Source organism: Perca flavescens, chromosome 14, assembly GCF_004354835.1.
Source record: "Perca flavescens isolate YP-PL-M2 chromosome 14, PFLA_1.0, whole genome shotgun sequence".
Lineage (NCBI taxonomy): Eukaryota > Metazoa > Chordata > Actinopteri > Perciformes > Percidae > Perca > Perca flavescens.
The window spans coordinates 22,702,882-22,726,417 of NC_041344.1; the positions used below are offsets into that span (position 1 = coordinate 22,702,882).

Here is a 23,536-nt window from a genome sequence, read left to right on the forward strand (position 1 = left end):
TAACCCTATTATTCCCCTATTCTGTTTCATATTCATTAACTCGCACAGTCTACATACTATTTGGTTTGCCAGAATTTTCCATTCCGCTCTTTACTATTTATTTGTGTTTGTGCACAAGTTAGAACTTAGAAGTATGGGTATGTTGTGAGTGTGAGTTTGGGTGGATATGTCTCTGGGCACATTGCTGTGCATGCGTGTGTTTGCACGAGTTGGGGAACATCAATGAAAAGTAGCTTGGACAGAAAGCCAATGAAGGGAAAATGGACTTTTTTTTTTCTCCTCGTTTTTCATGGGTAAAACTCTTAAATTAAGGTGATACAGATAATCAATTTTAAGTAATGGTCTGGCTCTTGACAAAGCAAACTAGGCAGTAATTGGTCTGGCAAATTAACTCTCTTCCTTTTTTTTTGGAATATGCACTGATGTATAAGGCGTTCATGCCCCAAAGCGTTCTAAAGTGAAGTAGTACCCCTACTTCTGATCTATTTAGCTACTGCTCATTTGCCATAGATTCAGTGACATCTAAAACATGCAGCGGAACAATAGTGCATTATGAATACAGCATGTCTGGGTCGGTGCGTAGTCAAACGCTGCAACATCCCACTTCCAGTAATCATTCAAGCAAGAGACTGAAGGTGCATGCAAGATGCAGTCATGAACTCATGGCGGACCCATGCAGATGGCGAACACACAAACTTAACACACACACACACACACACCTAATAAATAAAACGCAGTTATATGTAATGCAGCTATGACCCTAGACAAAATTGCTGCTAACGATGGTAATGCTTAGGATCAATATGACTCAAGTATCCCTATTACAGACTATGCTTTGGCAAAAGCAAGAAATTAAAAGTTGATATCTTCATACAGCATGCATCATTACATGGAAGTATATTTAATAATTGCATAGATTTTAAAGACTTCATGCATCCTGACTACGCATAGCCTTATTCTCTGTGGAGCTGTGAATGTGTGCTCTACTAAGTGTGTATGCTTATGTTTAAATAAGGGGGGTGAGCATGGACATTTCATCTTCTCTTATCTAAGCTTACTTGCATTTGCATCAGAAACCCAGGCCAGAGTAACTGAGACTATTTGCTTCTTTGTTCGCACATTTTCAGCTATATATTTTTCATCTACCTCTCACAGAGCTGAATTTTTGGAGTTCATGAACTTAATTTTGCGGCTGGGTGTTACAAGACACCGATCTGGCACCTTGTGGTTTGATCAGCACTGATCAGATTGTTACTTCATTCTTTTTTTTCCTGTGCTTGCAGCTGTAAACATGCTCTTTTCCAACTCCCTTTGCGACTGCAACCCTGATGGCAATAAACTCCCTTGAACAGTTGAACTAAAAGAAGAGCTGTATTATGGTAATGTAGTTGTTGGTGTTAAGATAGACAACATATTTGATATAACTGCCCTGGGCTGCTTTGTTTATGGCTGGAAATATCACTCGACAGGGAGTATTTACCTGGTCACCAATAGGTGGTGTAATAAAAATTCTAATCCCAGTATGTGAGGCATTTTTATAATTTGCTAATGTGCTTATCTGCTCCCTTGTCCCCATCTCCAATTGATATTTCCTCCTTTTAATGTGTCTTAGTCCCAAAACTGCTTGATTTTATAGGCTCATTGATTGCCTTTGCACAGTCAGACTTCAGATACACTTGTACTGGCTTTGAGAGATGAAGATTCGATTTGGATGAATAAGTAATGCCTTACAAGCAATCTTGTAGTGTTTTAGAAGGAAAAAAAGATGCTAAATTACAGAACTTCCCTAACAGAATTGTAGTTTTTAGCTTGTTATTGTTGCCTCTGTCTCCTGACAAGATTTTGCAATTTGGGATGAGATAAATCCAAATCTGCTTGCACTTTGATTTAATAAATGTTATTTTTTGGAAGTAAATTGTTTCATGTTTGATATCAAAATATTTTGGCTGGCATACTTCAGGACACCACATCGCCCATCATGCTGCATTAAAATATCACCTTTCAAATCAGTAACAACTGCTCCACAGGTGCAACTTTCTCAGCGGGTTGTACAAAAATGCAATTTCAAAGCTTAAAAATCTGTAATTTGGTGGCTGTGGAACACTTTGAACCATGAAATAGTGTGTTTAAAAGAAATACAGTTGGGACTGGTTGTTCGTTGTTGGCTACAGTATGACACACATCCCAAAAGGAATGTCAACTCCAATAATGTTTAAAGTTCAGGATTGGGTTGCAACAGTTATTTCTAAATCCATAAAGTCTGAGTAACTACTTGCTAGTTTCAACTTCGGTTGCACCATTAAAACTTGAGAAAGATTGAATCTAGTAATGACTTTAGTATTGTGTGAAATAGCCGTCCAATGAAAATAAATCATCAAGTTAACAGGAAGTAACTGCAGCATCACAAGCTGTAACACAACTTCCTAATAAAAAACGTGTTTCAGAGTTGGTAGTATTCAAGCGGTTTAGAGGAAGAGGGAAATACCTGATTATGCTAACCTAGCCGACGCTATTTGGTTATTTAGTGTTAGTTATTGCCATAACTTTAAGTGTATTGTGTTTATAAGGGAAATGTAATTTCCAATAGTATTAAACAGCATGCTAATCAGGTATCCTCACAGATATGTTGACTATATTAGCAAGCTAGCGTTAGCTTTGTCAGTTGGTTGAGTTGGCTAAGCAACGCTTAGAGTTAGTATATACATGTGTGTATATATACATATCTAATCACTAAGTAAGAACTTCTTTGTGTGGTCTGTAAATCTTTACTTAGTTTACAAGTTTAAGGCTAATTTTTAACTTAAGAACGCCCCAGTTCACACAATTGCGCTCACTTGGAAAAGCATTTCATGAAAATCTATGGATACGGTCCTGATGCTTTTTTCTCTTAGCAACATTCAGCCACTTTGTACAGCAGCTTAAAGACACACTGGTAACGTGTTCCTGAATTTAAGGATATCTTACTGTTTACCAGCTCTCCATATATCTACTTTTTAATACCATCATCTTCTTCCTCTCTCTCAGCCTTCTACTCCTGCTCCTCTGAGCCTTCCTTCACAGAGTAGACTTAATTATTGATTGCCATGATTTATTTAGCTTTGCTCAACACAGGACCAGCAATCTCCATCCTGCTGTCTCTAACTTTCTTTCCCTCCTCCCCTCACTCTGTTCTTCCCCATCTCTATATCTTGCTTTCTATCTTTCTTCCAGCATTTCTCTTAATCCACTCTTCTTTCTTTCTTCCATCTCTTTCAACATAGCTTAATCTCCTCTGGTGTCTGGAGTCTGTTTTTGTTATTCCAAAGTTTTTCAAAGTTTTTGAACCCAAATCTTTTTGTGTCCTTTTTCAATTTATTTTTTTTTTAATCTCAGATTGATTTTAGCAATTATTTTTGTGAATGTATGTGCATATGTTTTGTTTTTTCTCTTATGTGGCACAATCTACCAGTGTCCCGTAGATGAAACACAGATCAAACAGACATGCATGTATTCCTGCAAGAACTAGCTTTCAGTAAAGCAGCATCACAAGATCTTAAAGCAACGTTCATTATCTGCGAAGTTTCTGTGCAACTCATCTATTCTGTTTTTATGTATTTCGTCTTCATCTGTTGTTGCTCAAATGGGCTGAGATGTGCAATAAAGAGGAAAAAAGATGAGAAACATGGTTAATTCTTTAATTGGTGTTTGATAGCGTTGGATTCTTTGGATCCTTCAGTTCACTCTATATAGTAACTGAAAACTCTAATAATTTCAGAAGCAAACTTGCCACTTTCATTTCCTTGTCATGACTCGAGCTGCATGACTTCAAATGCCAGAGTGTCCATTCCTAACCCTCCTTTTCTTCCATGTAGCAACATGTAAATGCAGCTTCATTCTCTTTTTTCATTGGAACCGGAATGTTTTGTGGAGGTCAGAAAGTCACCTCCTTCATGTTTTTTTTTTTTTTTTTTTTGAGGAATGTGCTTCGACTCATTTAATATCTCATGTTTCTCTCATTCTCTAACCCTCTTGCCTGTGATGGGATGCTCCAACCCTTCCCTCATCCCTCATCCCCATGTTGTGCGTGTGTTTGTGGGTGTTTGCAGTGCATGGGCTGTGGGAGGAGTGGTCGTCATGGAGTCTGTGCTCTGTGACCTGTGGGCGGGGCTCCAGAACACGAACCAGGAAGTGTGTGAACGGAGGCGGGGCTGTGGCTTGTGGACGGCCTGAGAGTCAGACCAAACTCTGCAACATAGCAGTGTGCCCTGGTTAGTACCATCCCCTTTTTTCATGACACAGTCTCTCTCTCTCTCTCTCTCTCTCTCTCTCTCTCTCTCTCTCTCTCTCTCTCTCTCTCTCTCTCTCTCTGCCTAGTCATGCATGACTTTTTCTTCTTTACCTTCCACATCACAAAAATCAAAACCAAAAAACAACTGGGTTACTGTGACAGCTCTTGAATTTTACATTCATATGCATTCATATATTGTGTTCTTTTATTATAGCATTGTGGTGACAAAGTTACTCCCGTGCGGACCGTAATTGAAATCTGATAGTTGTGGTATTTTCTACTTGGTAAAAACATAACTACTATTAATACTAACTGTCAACAAATTGGTGACTGCAAAACTGGCTGCAAAGCCACCGTCGCTGACAATTTAATCTAAATAAAATGTCCTATTGACACTAATAGAAGTTAAGCTACATTAAATTACTTTGTTGACTTTTGTAATGTATGTACAAGCTCTGTATCACCAGTAATTTACTTATATATTTTGTTGTTTTTGTTAAGATTTAGCCATGTTAGCAGCCATGAAATTTGTATAGAGACATTCATCATCCCCAGAGGATGAAGCATAAAGACTTTGTTGATCCCCTGACTTTTCCTCCATCACTACTATGAGGTTGACATTTGTTGTTTACTTTGGTTCATTACCAAATACCTGAAAAACTAATGACATTCCCATTAACTTCAGGTGCACTTTGTGTTTGTGCTAATTTTATATTTTTGTGTGCTAACATGCTAAACTATGATAGTAAACATGATACACATTGGACTGCTGAAGATCAGCATATTAGCATTGTCGTTGTGAGTATGTCAGCCTGCTGACATTAGCATTTAGCTCAATGCACCACTGTCCATAAGTACAGCCTCAATGAGCCGCTAACGTGGCTGTTGACTCTTCTTTTTTTTTTTTTTTTTTTTACTTTTGTCTGATGTTGAACAAAGGAGCTATACACTATTTTGTTTGTACCTTGTTTCAGTTGTTAATGAACTGCGATAAATGTAGCACACAACACAATGGCAAATTTAGGCTTATTTTCCATGTATCTATAGTGTGACAAGGTTAGTAATGGGAGTAACTAACTTGGAATAGTGCATGGACACTAACAATTTGGAATATTGGGCACTTTTTAAAGTTCTTCCCATTCTGCTGACATGGCGTGAATGCAGCATAACCCCTATCTTCCCTGCCTACTTATCTCAAACTCCTGCATCCTCACAACATATTTCAGTTCCATATTCATCTCTGGTCAACCATGGATTTGTGCCCATTTTTTTTAACTCTCACTCAGCCATCCTAAGGGGTCGTTGCCTAGCAAATCCTTTAGGTTAAACTTCTATGCTTCCTCCACGGTTGGCTTGGTTTAGATTGCTGAGCAGTCCTGCAGTAGAGCTCTTCGGCTATTGTCTCTAAGATTACCTGTTAGGCCTGTACCTTGTGAAGAACAGCAATAAGTCACTGGTGCAGCCCCATCTTATTCTCGTGTCGAGGGTAGCTCAGGAGTTTATTTCAATCTGGCCCAGGCTGTCCAGTTGAAACATCTTTATCAGGCTGCATTGCAGAGGAAAAGGAAGAACCAGCAATTGAAATAACGTATCAACAGAGCAGACTCTACAGAAACAGTGGGGCTGGTTTTGACTAATAACTACCGTAGCCTTTTACAGAGCAGCTTTCTAGATTTAGACGTCAACACATCTACTGAGATGTAAATACTAACATCTACACGTTAGATAGGCCACAGTTTAAATCTAGCACAATGGAAAAACCTTTGGCATTTTAAGACTTATAATGTACCGTGCAATTTTAATTTGGTGTTTTAAGTGTCCCTTTAGAGCCCCACTTACTTGGAAAGCATTGACATTAGAAAGGAGTATTAATTTCGGTGATTTAATTTGGGAGGTTCTTTCTGTGTTTGCAGAATGTAAATGGTTTCTACATAACATTGGAATAATGGCATAAATGGACGCACAGACACTAAACGTAAGACGGTTTATAGCTAAATTGGTGGCTACTTTCTGAATAATAACCTTTTTATTTCCTGAATTGATTTCAGTCTGAGTGACCGTGTGTGTGCTTGTATTGTATGTAATCACTCACAGGATGAACAGTTATCACAAGGTAAGTGCCTTTTATGCATTAATGCTAAGATGAAGAATCATTTTCCCCTAGAAAATTATACACACATATATGTTCATGTGAATGCTGCTGGAGACTGTCTTGGCTAGAGCTTTTTTATGTTCTCATGCTCCCTACTGACTCATATTTTTTATTTGTTTTTTTTATTTTTTGCTTTCATATTTTTCAAAGCAGGGGTTGTATAAGGTTAATATTTAAATAAAACAAAACCCTCCCCACTGCCAGACAAAAAGCCTGCAAAGTTGTGCCTCAAAGACGGAGGAATAGGGAGACGTCGTAATCCAAAGTACGGCCTCCGGGATGTTTTGCCATGCTGTTTTGGGAACAGTGATGGAAAGAGAGGGTTTGGGAGAAAGGCTCGTCCTTCAAGGGCCTTAAGGAAATCTGTGTATGTGTATCCGCATAAGGTTTACATGTTTGTGTATGAGTGTGGGAATCTATCATCTAACAGATTCAGGGTGCTTTTGGGAGTTCAAAGGCAATGGTCCTTTGAAATGATGAATACCAGCACAGGCCTTTTGGCAAAAGCATCCATGCATAGAAAATAGCTTTGATGGGTCTTGTGTGTGTATATATATATATATATATATATATATATATATATATATATATATATATATATATATATATATATATAAATATGTGTGTGTGTGTGTGTGTGTATGTATGTATATATATATATATATATGTGTGTGTGTGTGTGTATGTATATATATATGTGTGTATGTATGTATGCAGTGGTGGAAGAAGTATTCAGATCCTTTACTTAAGTAAAAGTATTAATACCACACTGTAAAAATACTGTGTTACAAATAAAAGTCCTGCATTGAAACTGTTAAGTAAAAGTATGTATCATCAGGGAAATGTACTTACATTATTAAAAGTACTCAATGCAGAAAAATCCTGACATTTATGAAACTGGAAGCAATCAAAAGACTTCTGTCAATCAGTGTTTAATCAGCTAATAATTTCAGCTGGGTTGTTATATTGTTGGGTAGTTTAATTTATAATAAAACATATTTCATAAACTGTGTGTGTGTGTGTGTGTGTGTGTCTCTCTGTCTTTGTGTGGGTGTTTTTGTGTGGTTGTGTGTGTGTATGTATATCTGTGTGTGTGTGTGTGTGTGTGTGTGTGTGTGTGTGTGTGTGTGTGTGTGTGAGACTCAAATACTATTATGCCATACAACATACTTACATAACCTGTCTATACTACAGTGTGTTTAACCAGTGTAGAGTTTAATCAAATGTGACTCTTTTACTATAATCTCTTATCTCTCTTTCACTTGGCTTATCTCTTACGTAGACAAATGCCAAGATACCACATTAAACAAATGCATGCATATGTGGGCAGAGCTGCAAATGTTAATGTGACAGCTGTTGCATTAAATAAAGACAATCAACAGACTAAGAGTAAAATCTCCAGAAATGTCATACCTGAATTATTAATCTGATCGTATCTGACCTTTTATCTCAGAATGAAACCAGTCACTTCAAAGCCAATTATATGCAGGGTTTAATGGCTATGTCTTAATTAAAGGCAAATTAATAGTTCTTGTCTTTGCATTCATATGTGTGTGTTCATATATGCTGTCATGGTACATGTTTTTCTTCTGGGAAATTTCTTGGCCTATACTGTATGTCTAGTAGGCATGCACTGAACCCAGAGTTTGGGTTTGGCCGAATATTGGGCTTTTTGATGGGGTTCGGTTTCTGCCGAACCTTAGAATTTTTTTTTCCACCAAAGAGAAGTAACGAGGCAAAACTCAATAGAGCGAAACTCTTGTCAAAGAGTATAAAAGTAACAAGAAGCAAAACTCAATAGAACGTTCCATTGCAACAAACGCACCCATGACCGAGCTGCAGCTCCGCCATCTTGGACTGAACGCAACACAACGTTCTATTGAGTTTCGCCTCTTGTTACTTCTATACTCTTTGACCTTACGCTTGCACTATGCGCGCTATGCTAGTCGATGAAATGACGCCGCCGTTTATTACGGGAAGGTGTTTACGTTGGTGGACCCTTCAATGCAGTAGGCTGTGAGAAAGTGAAAATGGAACTTGTGAGCAGAAAGTGTTGTTTGGCAGCACTTTCAGTCAAAAGAAGGTGATTCAAGTCGAGCTACATGTTCAATTTGCAATGCCGATATGTCTCGTGGTGGCGAGGACCCTAAACAACACACAACATCACCGCTGTTAAGACATTTGCGTATGAAACATCCGAAAGAATATGAGTTGTGCATGAAGGAATCTACAGACGGCAGCCAAAATGCATCAACTTCAGCTATGGCAAAGGAATGACCATCACAGCTAAAAACTTGTGTTAACCAGACGTTGTTTACTTCATTAATGTATTTACTGTGTTAATGGGCTGAGGATGGGAGTAGGATTCGGTTCGGGGTTTGGCAGAACCTTAACCAGTGGGTTCGGTATTTGGCTGAACCCCAAAAATCTGGGTTCGGTGCATCCCTAATGTCTAGCTCGCCTTGAATGCTCAGAATTTGACTTCGGAAATGTCACGTTCACATTTAAATTCCAGCTCTTTCAGCGTATGTCATCCGCACACAGTGTTGGCCCCAGCTAGTTGTAACACTGTACGAGCCACACACAGCGTGATTGACCACATTACCAAGGAGAGTTGGCAATGCTTTCCCACTTGGGAGAACCAGACAAATACATTTACTGCCCTGTACTTCACTTTCTCTGCTACTTAAAGCCCCTGTGTGTAGACTGTGTGCCTCAATATATCATTCTGAGCCGAAACAAGAGCAGTTCTCACTTGAATTGCTATTCTTGTTAATATAGAGACGGGTTACTATACAGTCCTACATCAGATGCACAATAGATATGCACGATTGTCTTAGTAGCTTGTTGTAATGTATGTAATTTAATTTTATCATTGCCTTTTCAGCATAGATTAGACACTTGACACGAAAATATGACCTCTACATCTTCTCAGCTTGACTTAGGGTTACATTAAAGAGATTAAATAATAATCAAACCTAAAATTCTATTAGTTTTAATCAGAATTTGAAACTCAACTACACATTATAGTTTAATATTAACAATTGACCAAATCACTATGTGTAATGCAAAAAGTCTCAGTTGCAGTAATAAACCCACAGGGAATTCTCAACCATCTCTGCTCTATAGAGCGTTTTACGGTATTGTAGCTCATTCATTGTTTTGCTTTTATAGCCCGCAACTTCACTGTTACCTGCAGCAGCGGGCCAGCTGTTTTTAGCCCAACAGTTCTGATAAAACCACTGGGCGCTACCTGCCCAGCACTTAACAGCAGACGGTCAAAGTAGCAACTAGCTGGTGAACACAGTGGGCCATTTAGAGGATAAAGAGCCAGATGTTTCCTTCAACAGTTGGTAGCGAGAGACACGGATGTGAAAAGAGACCTTTTCTTGCCAATGTGTTCACTTCGTCAATTTTATAAGGTTTATAAAGAGCTGCTTTAGTACAGGAGGAGGCATTGTATTATTACTCAATTCAAAAATATTCCCTCTAGGAATGCATATTTGTGTGGCAGGAGTAGAGAAAGCAAAAGCAATTTATCTGAAAATAACAATTGACTATTTGGTGTAATTAAATGCTGTGTAAACTGAACCATGTTTGGTGTGACAATATTACAATAAAAACATTTACTTTTAATGGTAACTATAGCTACAGGTAAAACATTGGATATCACCCCCTCATTGAACTGGAGTAATAATGCGGTTGGACAACACAGTAATAATACAGATGTATTATCAAGATTTTGTTGACCATGCAGGATACAAGTGTGTTCAGTATTCTGAAATATAAATGGACATGGTCACAGGTCAGTAATTGGTTCTTGTATCAGTTTTTGTATCGACAAGTTCTAATCGAAAATTGTGTCAAAAACCGTGGAGAAATAAATTAGAAGAATTCCCTTTATTTGTCACAGATTTTCATTTGCTGTCATGCGTTTTCACAGAACAACGTGGTGTCCTTTTCTGTAACAGATCTTCAAAACATGTAACCGCTATAAAGTTGATGACATACCAAAAATCTTTGACTGCACACGCTATAAATGATTAATCTCCCTGTTTCTGATTATCATATTGTTTTGAATTTGGATATCTTATTTGACAACTCAATTACTCCAGCAACGCTAGTTTAAAGAGGACAGTGTTGGCTTTGATTACACCTGTGCATGTCATCAGGCTGACAGGCAGTGCTGGATTATATTAATATTCTGTAATTTGTTTTATTCATCCATTTCTGCACAAACACCAGTCAAGAGTTGAAATGTGGTGCCTTTCTAATAATACTTTGAAAAAATATAACTGTCTGTACTCTGTGTGAACTCTTTAAAACAAAGCATGAAAAGAATTGTAATCAGCTATTTCCTAAAAGATTGAAATATTTGAAATGTCCATAGGACCATTAAGTGTGTTTGTTTGTTGATTTTTTTTAGACAAACTAAATAGCCTCTGTAATGTATTTATCCTAACTCGTTCTATATTCTTATTTTCTGTTCTGTGTCTTTTCTCCCATTGCTCCTTTCTTTTCCTTGACATCTTCTTTCCTATCCTTTACAAATGTGGATCAATTTATCCTGATTTCCCCTTGTCTCTCAACATGTTCTTCATTCCACCTTCATTCATTTCTCTTTCTCTCCATATCCACTTCCATCTCCCCTATCCTCTGTCCAGTGGAGGGCCAGTGGTTGGAGTGGGGGCCGTGGTCGAGATGCAGTGTGACTTGTAACACTGGAACCCAGCAGAGGCAGAGACGCTGCAGTGCGTCGGTGCACGGCTGGGCTGAATGTAAGGGCCCCCATCAGGAGAGCAGAGAATGCACCAACCATTCCTGCAGTGGTAAGGCGTACACATTAATGCTTAGTATTCACACTCTAAAATCCCATTATGCGAACATGGAACATGCATTATCTAAAGGCATCTGAATAGTTGTCTTTGATTTGTGTTCCACATACCAGCAATCTTATGGGTTGGCACCCTGTTTGGCTTGAGTCTATTTCAACCGGGGGCCCTAGAGGACAAACATACTAGTGTGTTTTAATGAGCCTGGGGCCAGAATGGGCTCGTATTGACTTAATTTTGGTAACAAGCTAAAAAACTGAAAAAGTTTATAAATTGCTGCCTCAGAGTTCTAACCTAAATTTACTATTCATTAACAACTCTCATTTATATTTCACCTTACATTCCGCTCTTGTTTTCTCCCACACTTGCTCCCCGATCTTCACCGGCGTTGCTTTGCTCCTGTTCTAGGTGGCGGTAACTGGGGCAACTGGAACCACTGGAGTCTTTGCAGCAAGACGTGTGACTCCGGTTGGCAGCGTCGCTTCAGGATGTGTGAGGGCACCGGAATACAGGGCTACCCCTGCGATGGCTCGGGAGAGGAGGTCCGGTCCTGTAATGAGAAGAAGTGCCCTGGTCAGTGACTCAGTGAATTTTTTTATATACAGTACAGGCCAAAATTTTGGACACACCTTCTCATGCAATGTGTTTTTTTTATTTATTTTCATGACTATTTACATTGTAGATTCTCACTGAAGGCATCAAAACTATGAATGAACACATATGGAATTATGTACTTAACAAAAAAGTGTGAAATAACTGAAAACATGTCTTATATTTTAGATTCTTCAAAGTAGCCACCCTTTGCTTTTTTATTAATAAGGGAAAAAATTCCACTAATTAACCCTGACAAAGCACACCTGTGAAGTGAAAACCATTTCAGTTGACTACCTCATGAAGCTCATTGAGAGAACACCAAGGGTTTGCAGAGTTATCAAAAAAAGCAAAGGGTGGCTATGTTTTCAGTTATTTCACACTTTTTTGTTAAGTACATAATTCCACATGTGTTCATTCATAGTTTTGATGCCTTCAGTGAGAATCTACAATGTAAATAGTCATGAAAATAAAGGAAATGCATTGAATCAATTCAATCATGAACTCTATATATATATATATATATATATTTATATATATAGAGTTCATGATTGAAAACTCTGTTTAAACAGAGTTTAAACTCTGTTCTTTTTCTGTGTGGCTTTATTTCTCTGCATGCTTCTCCTAGTGAGTCCCTGTTAGAGACAAAAGAGTGTGTGTATCTGTGTGTGCGCCCAATCTGCACATACACAGTATTTGTCAGGCAGAGTGGAAGTGATTCCCAGTGGTTCGTACCACAGCCAGAGGCTTCTATCGCAATTTTAGAACTGCACTCTTCTCATCTTTATCGGTCTCTTGTCTGTCTTCCTGTCAATTCACATACCCATCCATCTTTAGCTCTTCATTGATGTTGTATGTCCCTGCCTTGTGGTGCTTTTATCCTCTTTGTCAACCTGAGATATTCTAAATTTCTCCCTACTCTTTAACATTGTTTTTATTGCACTAATCTCACTCGCTTGCTTTCACTCTTTCTGTGTTTTTCTGCCTGCCAGAGGGCGAGATGGTCAATGTTACAGTGTCAGCCATTAGAGAAAACAGTGTGGTTTAATAAGCATGCCACTAAAGCTGTGTGTGCGTGTGAATATGCAAGTGTATGTTCTGTACAAGCCTGAATCCCAGATGTGTACATACTTGCACTGAGCTCTGACAGGCTACGAATGATAAACTTTTGAGTGCAGCCTACACCGTGACCCCTTTGTTTTGAGTAGCTCCCGAGCCTCTTGTGCACAAGACGAGGGTCTTGTCTGTTGGCATTTCAGGGGAACATCATATCATATTTTCTCTCTGTCAGTGTCTCTTTCTCTTCATCTCTCTTCATCGCCTCTGCCAACACTCGTCTACCCCCTCGGAATATCTTCAGAGCACTCTTCCCCCGTTTTTTCATCAGGGTTAGAGAAGGAGGGGGGAAAACAGATGAATAAAGAGAGGGGGTAAGATGAAGAGGGAATGAGATACTGCACTGAGGCAGTGACACTGACAGAGAGCACTGAGCAATGTACAAGGGAATAAGATTGGGAGCTGCTGCAGGAGAACATTGATTTGAATCTTGTTTTTTGTGCTTCTCTGTCTGCCTTTTTTTGCTTCTGTGTATGTGTCTATGGGAATGTGTGTGTGGTGAATTTTCTTCTTTCTGTGTGCCTGCTAGACTGTGCTTCATTTGGGCAAAAATATGTGTTACTAGAAACTGAATTTGAATCATTTATATTATGCTTCATTTGGGCTAAAAAATGTGTCACTAGAAACTGAATTTAAATCATTTATATTATATATTTATTAAATAGCTGCATTCTTTTCATTTTTCTATGTTTTTTTGTCACCTACCTCTACAGCTCCTCATGAGATATGTAAAGAAGAGCACCTTCTCTCTATGTCATGGAAGAGAGCCTCAGCTGGAGAAACTGTCTACAACAAGTGTCCAACTAATGCCACTGGTCAGTTGCATGATATGCTTTAAAGGAACACGCCGACTTATTGGGAATTTAGCTTATTCACCGTAACCCCCAGAGTTAGACAAGTCAATACATATCCTTCTCATCTCCATACGTGCTGTAATGCTGTCTGACGGCTCCAGCGGCATCAGGCCAGCAGAGAACATGCAGGTGAATGGTTCCAGCAATCCTACTGCTCTGAATAAGTGACAAAATAATGCCAATATGTTCCTATTTACATGTTGTGATTTGTAGAGTCACAAAAAACAACGTAACATGAGTCACAGCCGTCTTCTAACTGTAAACAAACCGGGAACTATATTCTCAGGCGGAAGAATATAATACTTGGGCGTAGTGATATGCTCGCAGCAAGCCTGTCTGAGAATATAGTTCCCGGTTTGTTTACTGTTAGAAGATGGCTGTGTCTCATGTTACGTTGTTTTTTGTACACGCTGTGACTCTACAAATCACAACATGTAAATAGGAACATGTTGGCGTTATTTTGTCACTTTTGTCACATTTTGGAGCAGTAGGCTAGTTGGAACCAGTTACCTGCAGGATCTGTGCTAGGCTAAGCTAATGCTGGAACCGTCAGGCAGCGTTACAGCACGCACGGAGATGAGAAGGGTATGTATTGACTTGTCTTACTTTGGGAGTTATGGTGAATAAGCTAAATTCCCAATAAGTCGGGGTGTTCCTTTAACCAAAATCTGTTACCTGTTAGCAATTTTATAATAATAATGAATTATAATTAATTAATAAAAATCCTGGGGAAGACACATTTGAAAATGTCCAACAGGACCAAGAAATGTCCAACAGAAGCAACAGGCGTTTGTTAGCCCAACAAATGTATGTTAGCATAAGCTACAGCAAACGTTACAGTGAGAGAAAATAAAGAACCTACAGAAACTCATACTTGATCAACAGAAGAAAAAGCAGAAAAATGGACACTGTCTAACAGGAGAAACAGAAATGTATGTAGTCCCATGAATTACCGTTAAACCTGATAGTTAGCATGAGCAGAGCTAGCTACAGTGAGAGAAAGAAAGCACCCACAAAATCTCATACTTAACAGAAAACCAACATATATATATATATATATATATATATATATATATATATATATATATATATATATATATATATATATATAAATTTTGTCTGTAGTAATTTATGTAATTACTGGAAATGAGAAGTCTTCTCTTGCTATGAACATACATTATCTCTAAATACAAATGACTGTGGTGTTCCCATTGCTTCCACCTCCATTACTTTGTGAAAAACCGTAAGTGCACAGTTTTACTACCGTAAAGGAAGTGTTTTTCACATTTTCACAACTGTGTATGTAACCTCATTTACCTGTTTACGATTTCTCTCAAACGGTACAATGTGTAACTGTTTCATTCTTATTTGGTGTTTCTTTATTTCCAAAGAAAGGCTTTATGAGCTTTCCCTAACCAGTCTAAAACAAGAAACCATTGCAGTCAGAGCGGTGTTTGAAATGCAACAGGCTGAAATCCATTCTGTTTTAAATGTGTGGTTAAGAGTTTTGACAGCAGTGTGTTAGCATTCGTTGTGGTTGTTGTGCAGGTTGTGGTTAAAGTCATGGGATAAGTGTCTGTAGTTAGGGTTTTGCACATGTTACTCCAGTTGTGCCCACTGTTGTTTAGCAATTGAAAAAAAAGTCCAACAGGAGAAACAGAAGTGTGTTAGCCCCATGAATGGACGTTCCCACTCGGTAGTTGGCTTAGCTAAAGGGAAAGGAATAAAGAACCTTCAGAAACTCATACCTAATCAACAAACATTTCACATAAAATAAAGACCTTAATGTACACGTAATGCTTCTAAAGTTTGCCTGTCAAGTGGGCTCTACAGTGCAACAACAGCACAGCAACTATCTCAATAGTACCAAAGAAAACATTGTAAAATATATACATTTATAGTCAGGGTATCCTAAATTACTCTGCTTCAAAATAAGATGTGCTCCTATGTCCGGAACAAATGGGTACTCACATTGATTTATGCTGAAAGGCATTTCGATATCTCATCAGATTGGTGTCCCTAAATAGCATTACTATTTTGAGCTTTGGTGTACAGAGGCGGTCATTAAAACCTTTCCAACTTGTGTATTATCTAGCATCTACCCTTAATTAGAACAGCAGACATGTCATTCTTCAAAGTAAAACCTCATTTGTGTATTACTTATCACTGTAATGTTAAGCTAAACTTAGGAGTTCCTCAAACAGCTGGCTGCCAGAACTTTCCTTTCAACTTCCAAAAGCAGAAACAAGAACAAACCTTGATTTCTTTTCAGACACTTTCTTCTTCAGAATGTAAGCCAAGAGCAGATGGTTCAGAATGCCTGTAATATGAAAGTGTTACTACATCTTTCAAACTATGGCATTGGCTCCGACAACAAAAACGCGGCCCCATAAATTAAGTAGCCTGCCAACAAAACATTACAGCTTTAAGAATATTACACATAAGGTAAATCAATTTACAAACTAAATTGAATTAACTGTGAAACTTTGTGTCACTTTACTTATAAAAAGGCAGAGCCGCAGTTCAGTAAGTGCATATTTGTTTGGCTAGGGAAAAGGGTTTTGTCTTCGTCAAGTATTTTGGCAGGCTTCACCAGTTTGTCTGCTGCTGCCATGTTAGAACAGCCAGCAGGTGTGAGCTGCCAGACATTGTACAACAAATAAAACATTTGGTATGTGTGACTAGCCTAAATAACATTTAACTCCAAGAAAAGGCAAATTCACAAAAGTGACCTTTTTGTTTTTTACTGTTTCATAAGTGGCAATATTGTAAATGTGCTGTAGTTTCCCTGTATTAAAATCCATCATGTAGACACTCTGTGCATTAACCCTGACCTTAATGTTGGGATGAATGGGAATACCTGTTTACCTGGATTTAGAATAAAGATATTAATGTATTTTTGGCAGTACATTTTTGTTCTTGGGCTGGTTTCATTTTTAAATTTTGATAAATTTCATATAACATATTTGTCTTTTTTTTCTCTTTCTAGGATCTGCTAGTCGTCGTTGCATGCTGGACAATAATGGAGTTGCTTTCTGGGGTCCTCCGAGCTTCGCCAGATGCGTCTCACTTGAATATAGATATTTACATTTATCTGTAAGTTTCCTTTTAACAAACAAGTACTCAGAAACTCTTCAGCAAGAAGAAACAAAAAAGATGTGTATATTCTTTCAGATTATGCAATGTCACCTTCATCAAACTCTCATTAGTGAATGTATGAGAAAGTGAAGGCTTTGTCTATTTTTAAAAGTTATTGTCTGCCTCAATTGCCCCTTTCTCACCCATCGTGTACCTCTGTTCCACTTTCTTATTTCGAAAGTTTACTCAAAATAGCAGAGTGTCTTTACTCAAGGCTTGCCGGTATCTCTAATTAGCTTTTCCAGAGCTTTGCGCTCACACTTATCAATTAATGAACGTAGCTAATGAATGTGTTCATCAGCCAGACTGTTTTCCTGCTCTGTGAACTTCAACCTTTTTCATCTCCTCGATGATGGCGGAAGGAGATGGGGGTCAGGGATTGTGCGTGACAGAGCTGATTGTACTGTTAGCTTCTGTACCAACCTTTCATTAACACCAGGAGTCGATAATTAATTTTCTGTGATTGCTGTTATCTTCTGTTCTTCCAGGCTCTCTCTCTCTCTCTCTCTCTCTCTCTCTCTCTCTCTCTCTCTCTCTCTCTCTCTCTCTCTCTCTCTCTCTGCAATTCACGCTGTCTCTGAAGTGATGAGATCCAATTTCTGTCTGAGAGTGTTACTAGGCCTCTTTTTGCTCGCCTATTTTAAGCACAAGCACAAAAACCCAACCGTGTACATATATACTGCTGTCATGAAACATCCCCCTCGGCTTACATCCCAAAGATTCCTGTGATTTCTTAGGAGGAAAAAACATGATCTATGGTTTGCTTGGTGCTTTCTGTTTCTGACACTTTTTACCAGCTACATATTTTGAATAAGAACACCATACAGTAAGTGTCAATGGACATGCATTTAATCATCTTGACTGTTCCATGTAGATATGAAACTATCAACTTTTCTCAATTTCTGTCCCTCTCTGCACGTTGTAGTTGCGAGAGCATCTCGCGAAGGGTCAGAGGACCCTGGCTGGGGAGGGCATGTCTCAGATCGTAAGGACTCTCCTGGAGCTCTTGCAGAGGAGAAGCTACTACAGTGGCGACCTTCTCTTTTCCACGGAGATCCTGCGAAATGTGACGGACACCTTCAAAAGAGCAACCTACATCCCAGCTCCCGACGACGTGCAGGTAAGCAGAGCCACCAAGCCTTCTCTTGAAGCCCCCTCAAGTCACCATACAAAACATGCGGTCTCTCGCGCACAGATACACCTGCAACACCTCCAAATGTGTTTAATGTAGGAGCTTCACTTTCTACTGCACGGGGTGTGCATAACAATGAGCTACAGCTACACAGTTGCTATGGCCTCAAACAGGATATTTTTTTTTTTTTTTAAGCAGCATGTTTCTCTTTTCACTGCCTGTGAGTGAGCAAAATGCTCCTGTCTCAGACAGTCGTTTGACAGACTATATTTCATGTTTTTCAATATGCCTATGTACAGAGGACTACTGTACCAGACTTGACAGAGAAAAGCTGCAGTACTGCTGCAGTACTAATGGTTGGTGGGTGCAGGTTAGCTACACAATGTGATGACAAAATCGTGCCCTGCTAACAACATCTCCATCTTGTGTCTAGAAATTCTTCCAGATACTCAGCCTAATGTTGGACATGGACAATGTAGAGAAATGGGAGGACGCCCACCAGGTAAAGACGTGTGTGTGTGTGTGTGTGTGTGTGTGTGTGTGTGGTTAAATACTTTATGTACATGAAAGTGTGTACAGGTGGGTGTGACCACATCCCACATTAACTTTTCATTAGAGTCTAAAAACACACCTGTTTACTAAATACAATGTCTACCTATTACTTATACTAGGTGTGTATGTGTGCACATTCTTGCGTGTGACCCAGCTTGATGTCCTTGAGTCGAGGTGTGTTTACTTGCCATCTGGACAAAATAAACACGCAACCCAATGTGATATTATATGCCACGTGATTACAATTTACCTTGCCCTGAAACACATTCAGTGGTCTAGATAATGCAATGAATTAAAATGTTTCAGTGTGTAAGACAAGTCTCATAGAAGGTTTGCCATGGATTATAATTTTGACGATATTGTGATTGAGGCTCACCTCTCTTTTTCATGCCTCCATCCACAGGTCGCTCCCGGTGCTGCTTTGCTGATGAGGATAGTCGAAGATTTCATTCACCTCATCGGAGAAGCCCAGAAGCCTTTCCAGAGTTTCCTGGTGGTTACCAACAACCTCAGTAAGTGTCACACAATGCTGCCACGTGACGTGGCATGACAGCGACAGATAATAGATTATTTCACACCAACTGAATTTAAAGGCATTCACTTATTTAAATATTTTATAGGATTGAGGTCAGAATTTGGATGTTCATCTTTACCATTCTTTATCCTTAGCCAAGATCTTTTTTTTTTTTTTCATATCAAAACCACTTCTAAATTATCCATTTTAACTTGTCATTTAATACAGTGTAGAGTCTCATTTCCACAAATGTACTCATTTATGAATTTTAACACTAAGCATGACTATCAATTGTTTTGCACTGTTGCTTTCATTCTTCTCTTTTTGTCCTTTGTCCTTTGTTTCAGCCCCTATTTTGCACTGCAGTGAGTGTATGTGGTGTCTCTTGTTTTTTCAGTGATAACCGTCCAGCGAGAGCCGGTGTCTGCCGTTTCCAGTGATATAAACTTCCCCATGAAGGGCCGGAGAGGGATGAAGGACTGGGCCAGAACAGCAGAGGACAAGCTCTACATCCCTAAAGAGGTCTTTACCATCCCCGCTGAAGGTAGGAGAACTAAGACAGATATCCATTTAACTGGAGCCTTTTTGGTACCAACCCGTACCACTCTGTTGGACAGTCATCACACGTTCTTGTTTCAATGGTTTTTCCAGAATAACTTATTTGGATGGAAGAATCCAGGCACAACATATGGCATGACATCATACTGATGTTATTTTTTAGAGTAAATGGCAGTTCCAGAAGTCTGTCTTAAGTCAGGTTTGAGCACGGAGCACCGCAACCGTGATTTGGATCTGTTTTAGTTGTCATCCTCACTCTCATCTTAGACGTACAGTATGAAGACTGGTTATCACACCACTCAACCCTCTCTACAGCCAAGGTCAGACCAAGAAGTTATCCCTGTGTGAATTCACACACAGAGATGTGTCTCAGAGCAGATTGAAGGCTTTTCAAGGGTAATACCGAGGAGGGGCTGGACTGTAAAGATGAGATGCAAGTCTTTTATCTGTGAGGAAGTGTGCCACATCCCCTCAATAGCATCAAGTCCTCAGACAGTTTCAAAATATGTCTCTTTGCTTTTAGCAACATAAGACAGCTAACTGTGTCTTAACTGTGAATCCATGTGGTTTCAAGTAAAAGCCAGCAAAGTGATAGGAGGGCGTAAAGAGAAAGAAGACACCAGGAAGCATTGGAGCTGAAGGACTTAATAGAGTGGGAAGAAAAGTGGATATGGATCAGATACGAGAATTACTGTGGCAGATGTGATCCACTACCGACGAAGGCAAAGGTCACATCCCTCTAGAAATTACACTGGCAGACTTCCTGTCTGGCACTCTGTCCCCTGCCCAAATTAAAGTTCAGAGATGCTGCAGGCCGAGAGAGCACAGCTGTCTGTGACCTCTGACTCCCTCTAATGACACAGACTCTCTTTGATTGGCGTTCAAGACATCCTGTATGCTAACCTCAGGGCGCCGCACCTCGACACACTTAATCTCTCTGTCTCTTTATTATGCACAATGTAATATGCTTATTTTGTGCTCTTATCCCATCTAACCATCCATCTTGCGTTAATGTAGCAGAACCTGTTTATGAGTTGCCTGTGAGTTGTTTTGTTCAATCTGTTTTTCCAGATTTTATGGAACACCACATGCAGATAACTCAAAGGTTGGATGTTAGGTTGTGAAAGTGTGTACAAAAAGCTATACCCTGTTTCATGCCACTGCATTGCAGTGTTGTCTCTTTTCTTCTCCATTTATCCTCCCTTTCTGTTTTACTTTACTGCTTTTATGCTCTTCTTGATTTTTTTGTATCCATTACCCTCATAGTTTGTGGTGGTGAATGTTTTGGCTCGTGCAATGCTTGTAGTTGGGGCTGCACCATATGACCTAAAATCAAAATCACGATTAATTGCACAAATTAACGATAATTAAATTATTTTGTGATTTGTTGACGGACACTGCGTTTTTCAATTTTTTTTGTATGAAGTTTTTGCATGATAAAAATGTAAATAGGCTATACAATCTATTTCTTAACTGCTAATTATTAACTTAGCTAGTTAGTCCTAACTTTGAACCAGAAAGTTGGGTTTTAAGCTCCTCTTTTTTTCTGCCTGTGGAGAGCTACGTGACACATGAAACTATATCGATGAGGACCGGCGAGTTAAACCGGCCTCCGAGAGTACACCAGGCAGACACACAGCTGACAACCTGCAGGTGGAGGCGCCGGAGACAAGCTCGGACATACAGTACACGCCGCGGGCCGCTGTGGACTTGTGTCCGTCCCGAAAGTGGTTTCAGGAAAGTGGCTGCATGTGTCTGACAATGCAACAAAACATCAACACCGGTACAAGCCTACGGCTGTCCGTGGACACAGAGTGCGGAAAGTGTGTCAGAGGCTCCCGGACGGGTGAACTGAGACTCCGTTTCCTGCTTGTCGGTCAACGGTTAATGATCGGTTAACATTTAATTTCATTGTGCTTTCTTTTGGAAGGCTGGCTGCCAAAAACTAGCTAATTAATTAGCCTGAGTTAAACGCTAGCTATCTGTAAACAGAAGGTAGAGGCTGGTGTCTGGTGTGTGCCCCCGCATTTGGCGACTGGCGAGTGTTAACTTCGGACCCTGCACACGCAGTAGAATGTTTTTAAGGAGAAAGTAGGCCTATCAACAGAAATAAATAATGGAAATTATTGTCATGGGAAAAATACGTCGATATCAGCTTTAGAATTTCGATGTCGATACATTTTCGATTAATCGTCCAGCCCTACTTGTAGTGCAATAAAAGTGACCTGCTGCATCTCATTTACTCAGCCATTTTCTCATATGATATTCAGCACATGCCATTGCCACTTTAGCATATGCTATTTGGTAAATTGTTTCATCCAAACTGCATGTTGTTGTATGAGTTAGGCCATTATTAGTACTCTTTGCCCCTGTGGGAACTCTGCCTCTTCCCATTGGCAGTCCATAAGTTGAAGTCTTCAGTTGATTGCTATCAGTTTGATTGGTTCATTTACGCCATAATGAAAGCCTATCTCAGATGGACAGCTTAACTATGCTCATAAAGGCCCACTGGCACCTTTGTGTGTGCACACAGTTGCACATACGCACAGCCAATTGATAGGTTCATGAATCGCTTCACTGGGCAGAGGCTGGGACTGTTCTTCACTGATTTTCAAAGTGACAAACTCCCTCTCTCCAGCCGCTGTCTCGCTCTTTTCCTCACAAACACACATACTGGCACAGGCTCTGACCTGCAAGCACGCACATGCACATCGAAAACATAAAAGCCGGCAATTACTTCATATTTTAAATACACCATTGCTGGTACATGCATGCGGTTATGCTCTGTTGGCTTTGAAGTATTACTCGAGCAAGAACGCAAAACAACAGAGTGCTCTACTCTCTAATATTGTGTTAGACTGACTTCCTTATTTGCAGTTTTAACTGTGACTGTGTTGGGTTTCAAAATACCACCAGTGAGCTGGGAGTTTGACTATTGGTGCTAAAATAAAAGTTGTGTATCTAATAGGAATAATTTTGATATTGGCCAATTTGTTCTGTTGACGAGAGTAAGAGGAGATTATTACCACTCTCACTTCTGTGCATTAAGTACAGAGCTGCTGTTTTTTGCTGTTGTGAAAAAAGCAGATTGCAGAAGAAAGAAACCAGGAATGAATGAAAAGAGTAACTCCCATTGAACTGTTTGGATGGAGCGTTCAATCTTTAATTAAAACCATAAATTATGGCTTTGCATCAACTCCAAGCATATCTTTTCCCTGACAAATGGCATATTAAAGTTCACAGCTGGTGACTGGTGGTTTGCCATTTTGCTGGATTACAGCTGACCACCAATCATTTAGATGTTCAGCGAGCAAAGAGCGACGAAAAATCTGTTCATGGGAAATTAGGGTTTTGTGATTGAGTGCTTTTGTAGTATTAATCATCCTCTTGCGTAGGAGTGCCACCCCATCACACACTGATTTACCATTTACCCACAATACACTGACTTTCTCATTTGCATGCCTTTGCAGACACTGTCCAATTAGGATCCATCACACTCACAGGCTTTCTCATGCTGACTTTGATCTGGTTTTTTTGCCACCTCACAGTCTAACAATTGCTTTTTCCCCCCACTGCCGAGATCTTTTTGTCTCTTCCTCTTTCGCTCCTTGTCTGTCTTGCATAGCCATCTCTCTTCCTGAGTATTACCTCTTAGGCAGCAGGCAGACAGATTTTGGATGAGTCACCAAGTATGTCTGATACCATCAGCCCCCTCTGTCGCTTTCTCTCCCGTCCTCTGTGCCTATGCTCCTCCGTCGCTTCTCTCAGCCTGAAAGATGAAAGGAGGGAGTGGCGTCTCTCAACATGAACTCTTCCCCTCTTACTTTCCC

The 23,536-nt window shown here is 39.6% G+C and overlaps 1 protein-coding gene across 3 annotated transcripts in view; it reads left to right on the forward strand.

Annotated features, from left to right (window-relative positions):
* adgrb2 (adhesion G protein-coupled receptor B2) overlaps window positions 1-23,536 on the forward strand; it is a 268,475-nt gene that overhangs the window by 160,945 nt on the left and 83,994 nt on the right. For all 3 annotated transcript variants that reach the window (XM_028596716.1, XM_028596717.1, XM_028596718.1), the window contains 9 exons: window positions 4,086-4,247; window positions 11,084-11,248; window positions 11,660-11,824; window positions 13,672-13,773; window positions 16,802-16,908; window positions 17,876-18,070; window positions 18,516-18,584; window positions 19,038-19,146; window positions 19,546-19,692. In XM_028596716.1, the coding sequence (XP_028452517.1) occupies window positions 4,086-4,247; window positions 11,084-11,248; window positions 11,660-11,824; window positions 13,672-13,773; window positions 16,802-16,908; window positions 17,876-18,070; window positions 18,516-18,584; window positions 19,038-19,146; window positions 19,546-19,692 (1,221 nt within the window). The remainder of the gene's footprint in view (window positions 1-4,085; window positions 4,248-11,083; window positions 11,249-11,659; window positions 11,825-13,671; window positions 13,774-16,801; window positions 16,909-17,875; window positions 18,071-18,515; window positions 18,585-19,037; window positions 19,147-19,545; window positions 19,693-23,536) is intronic.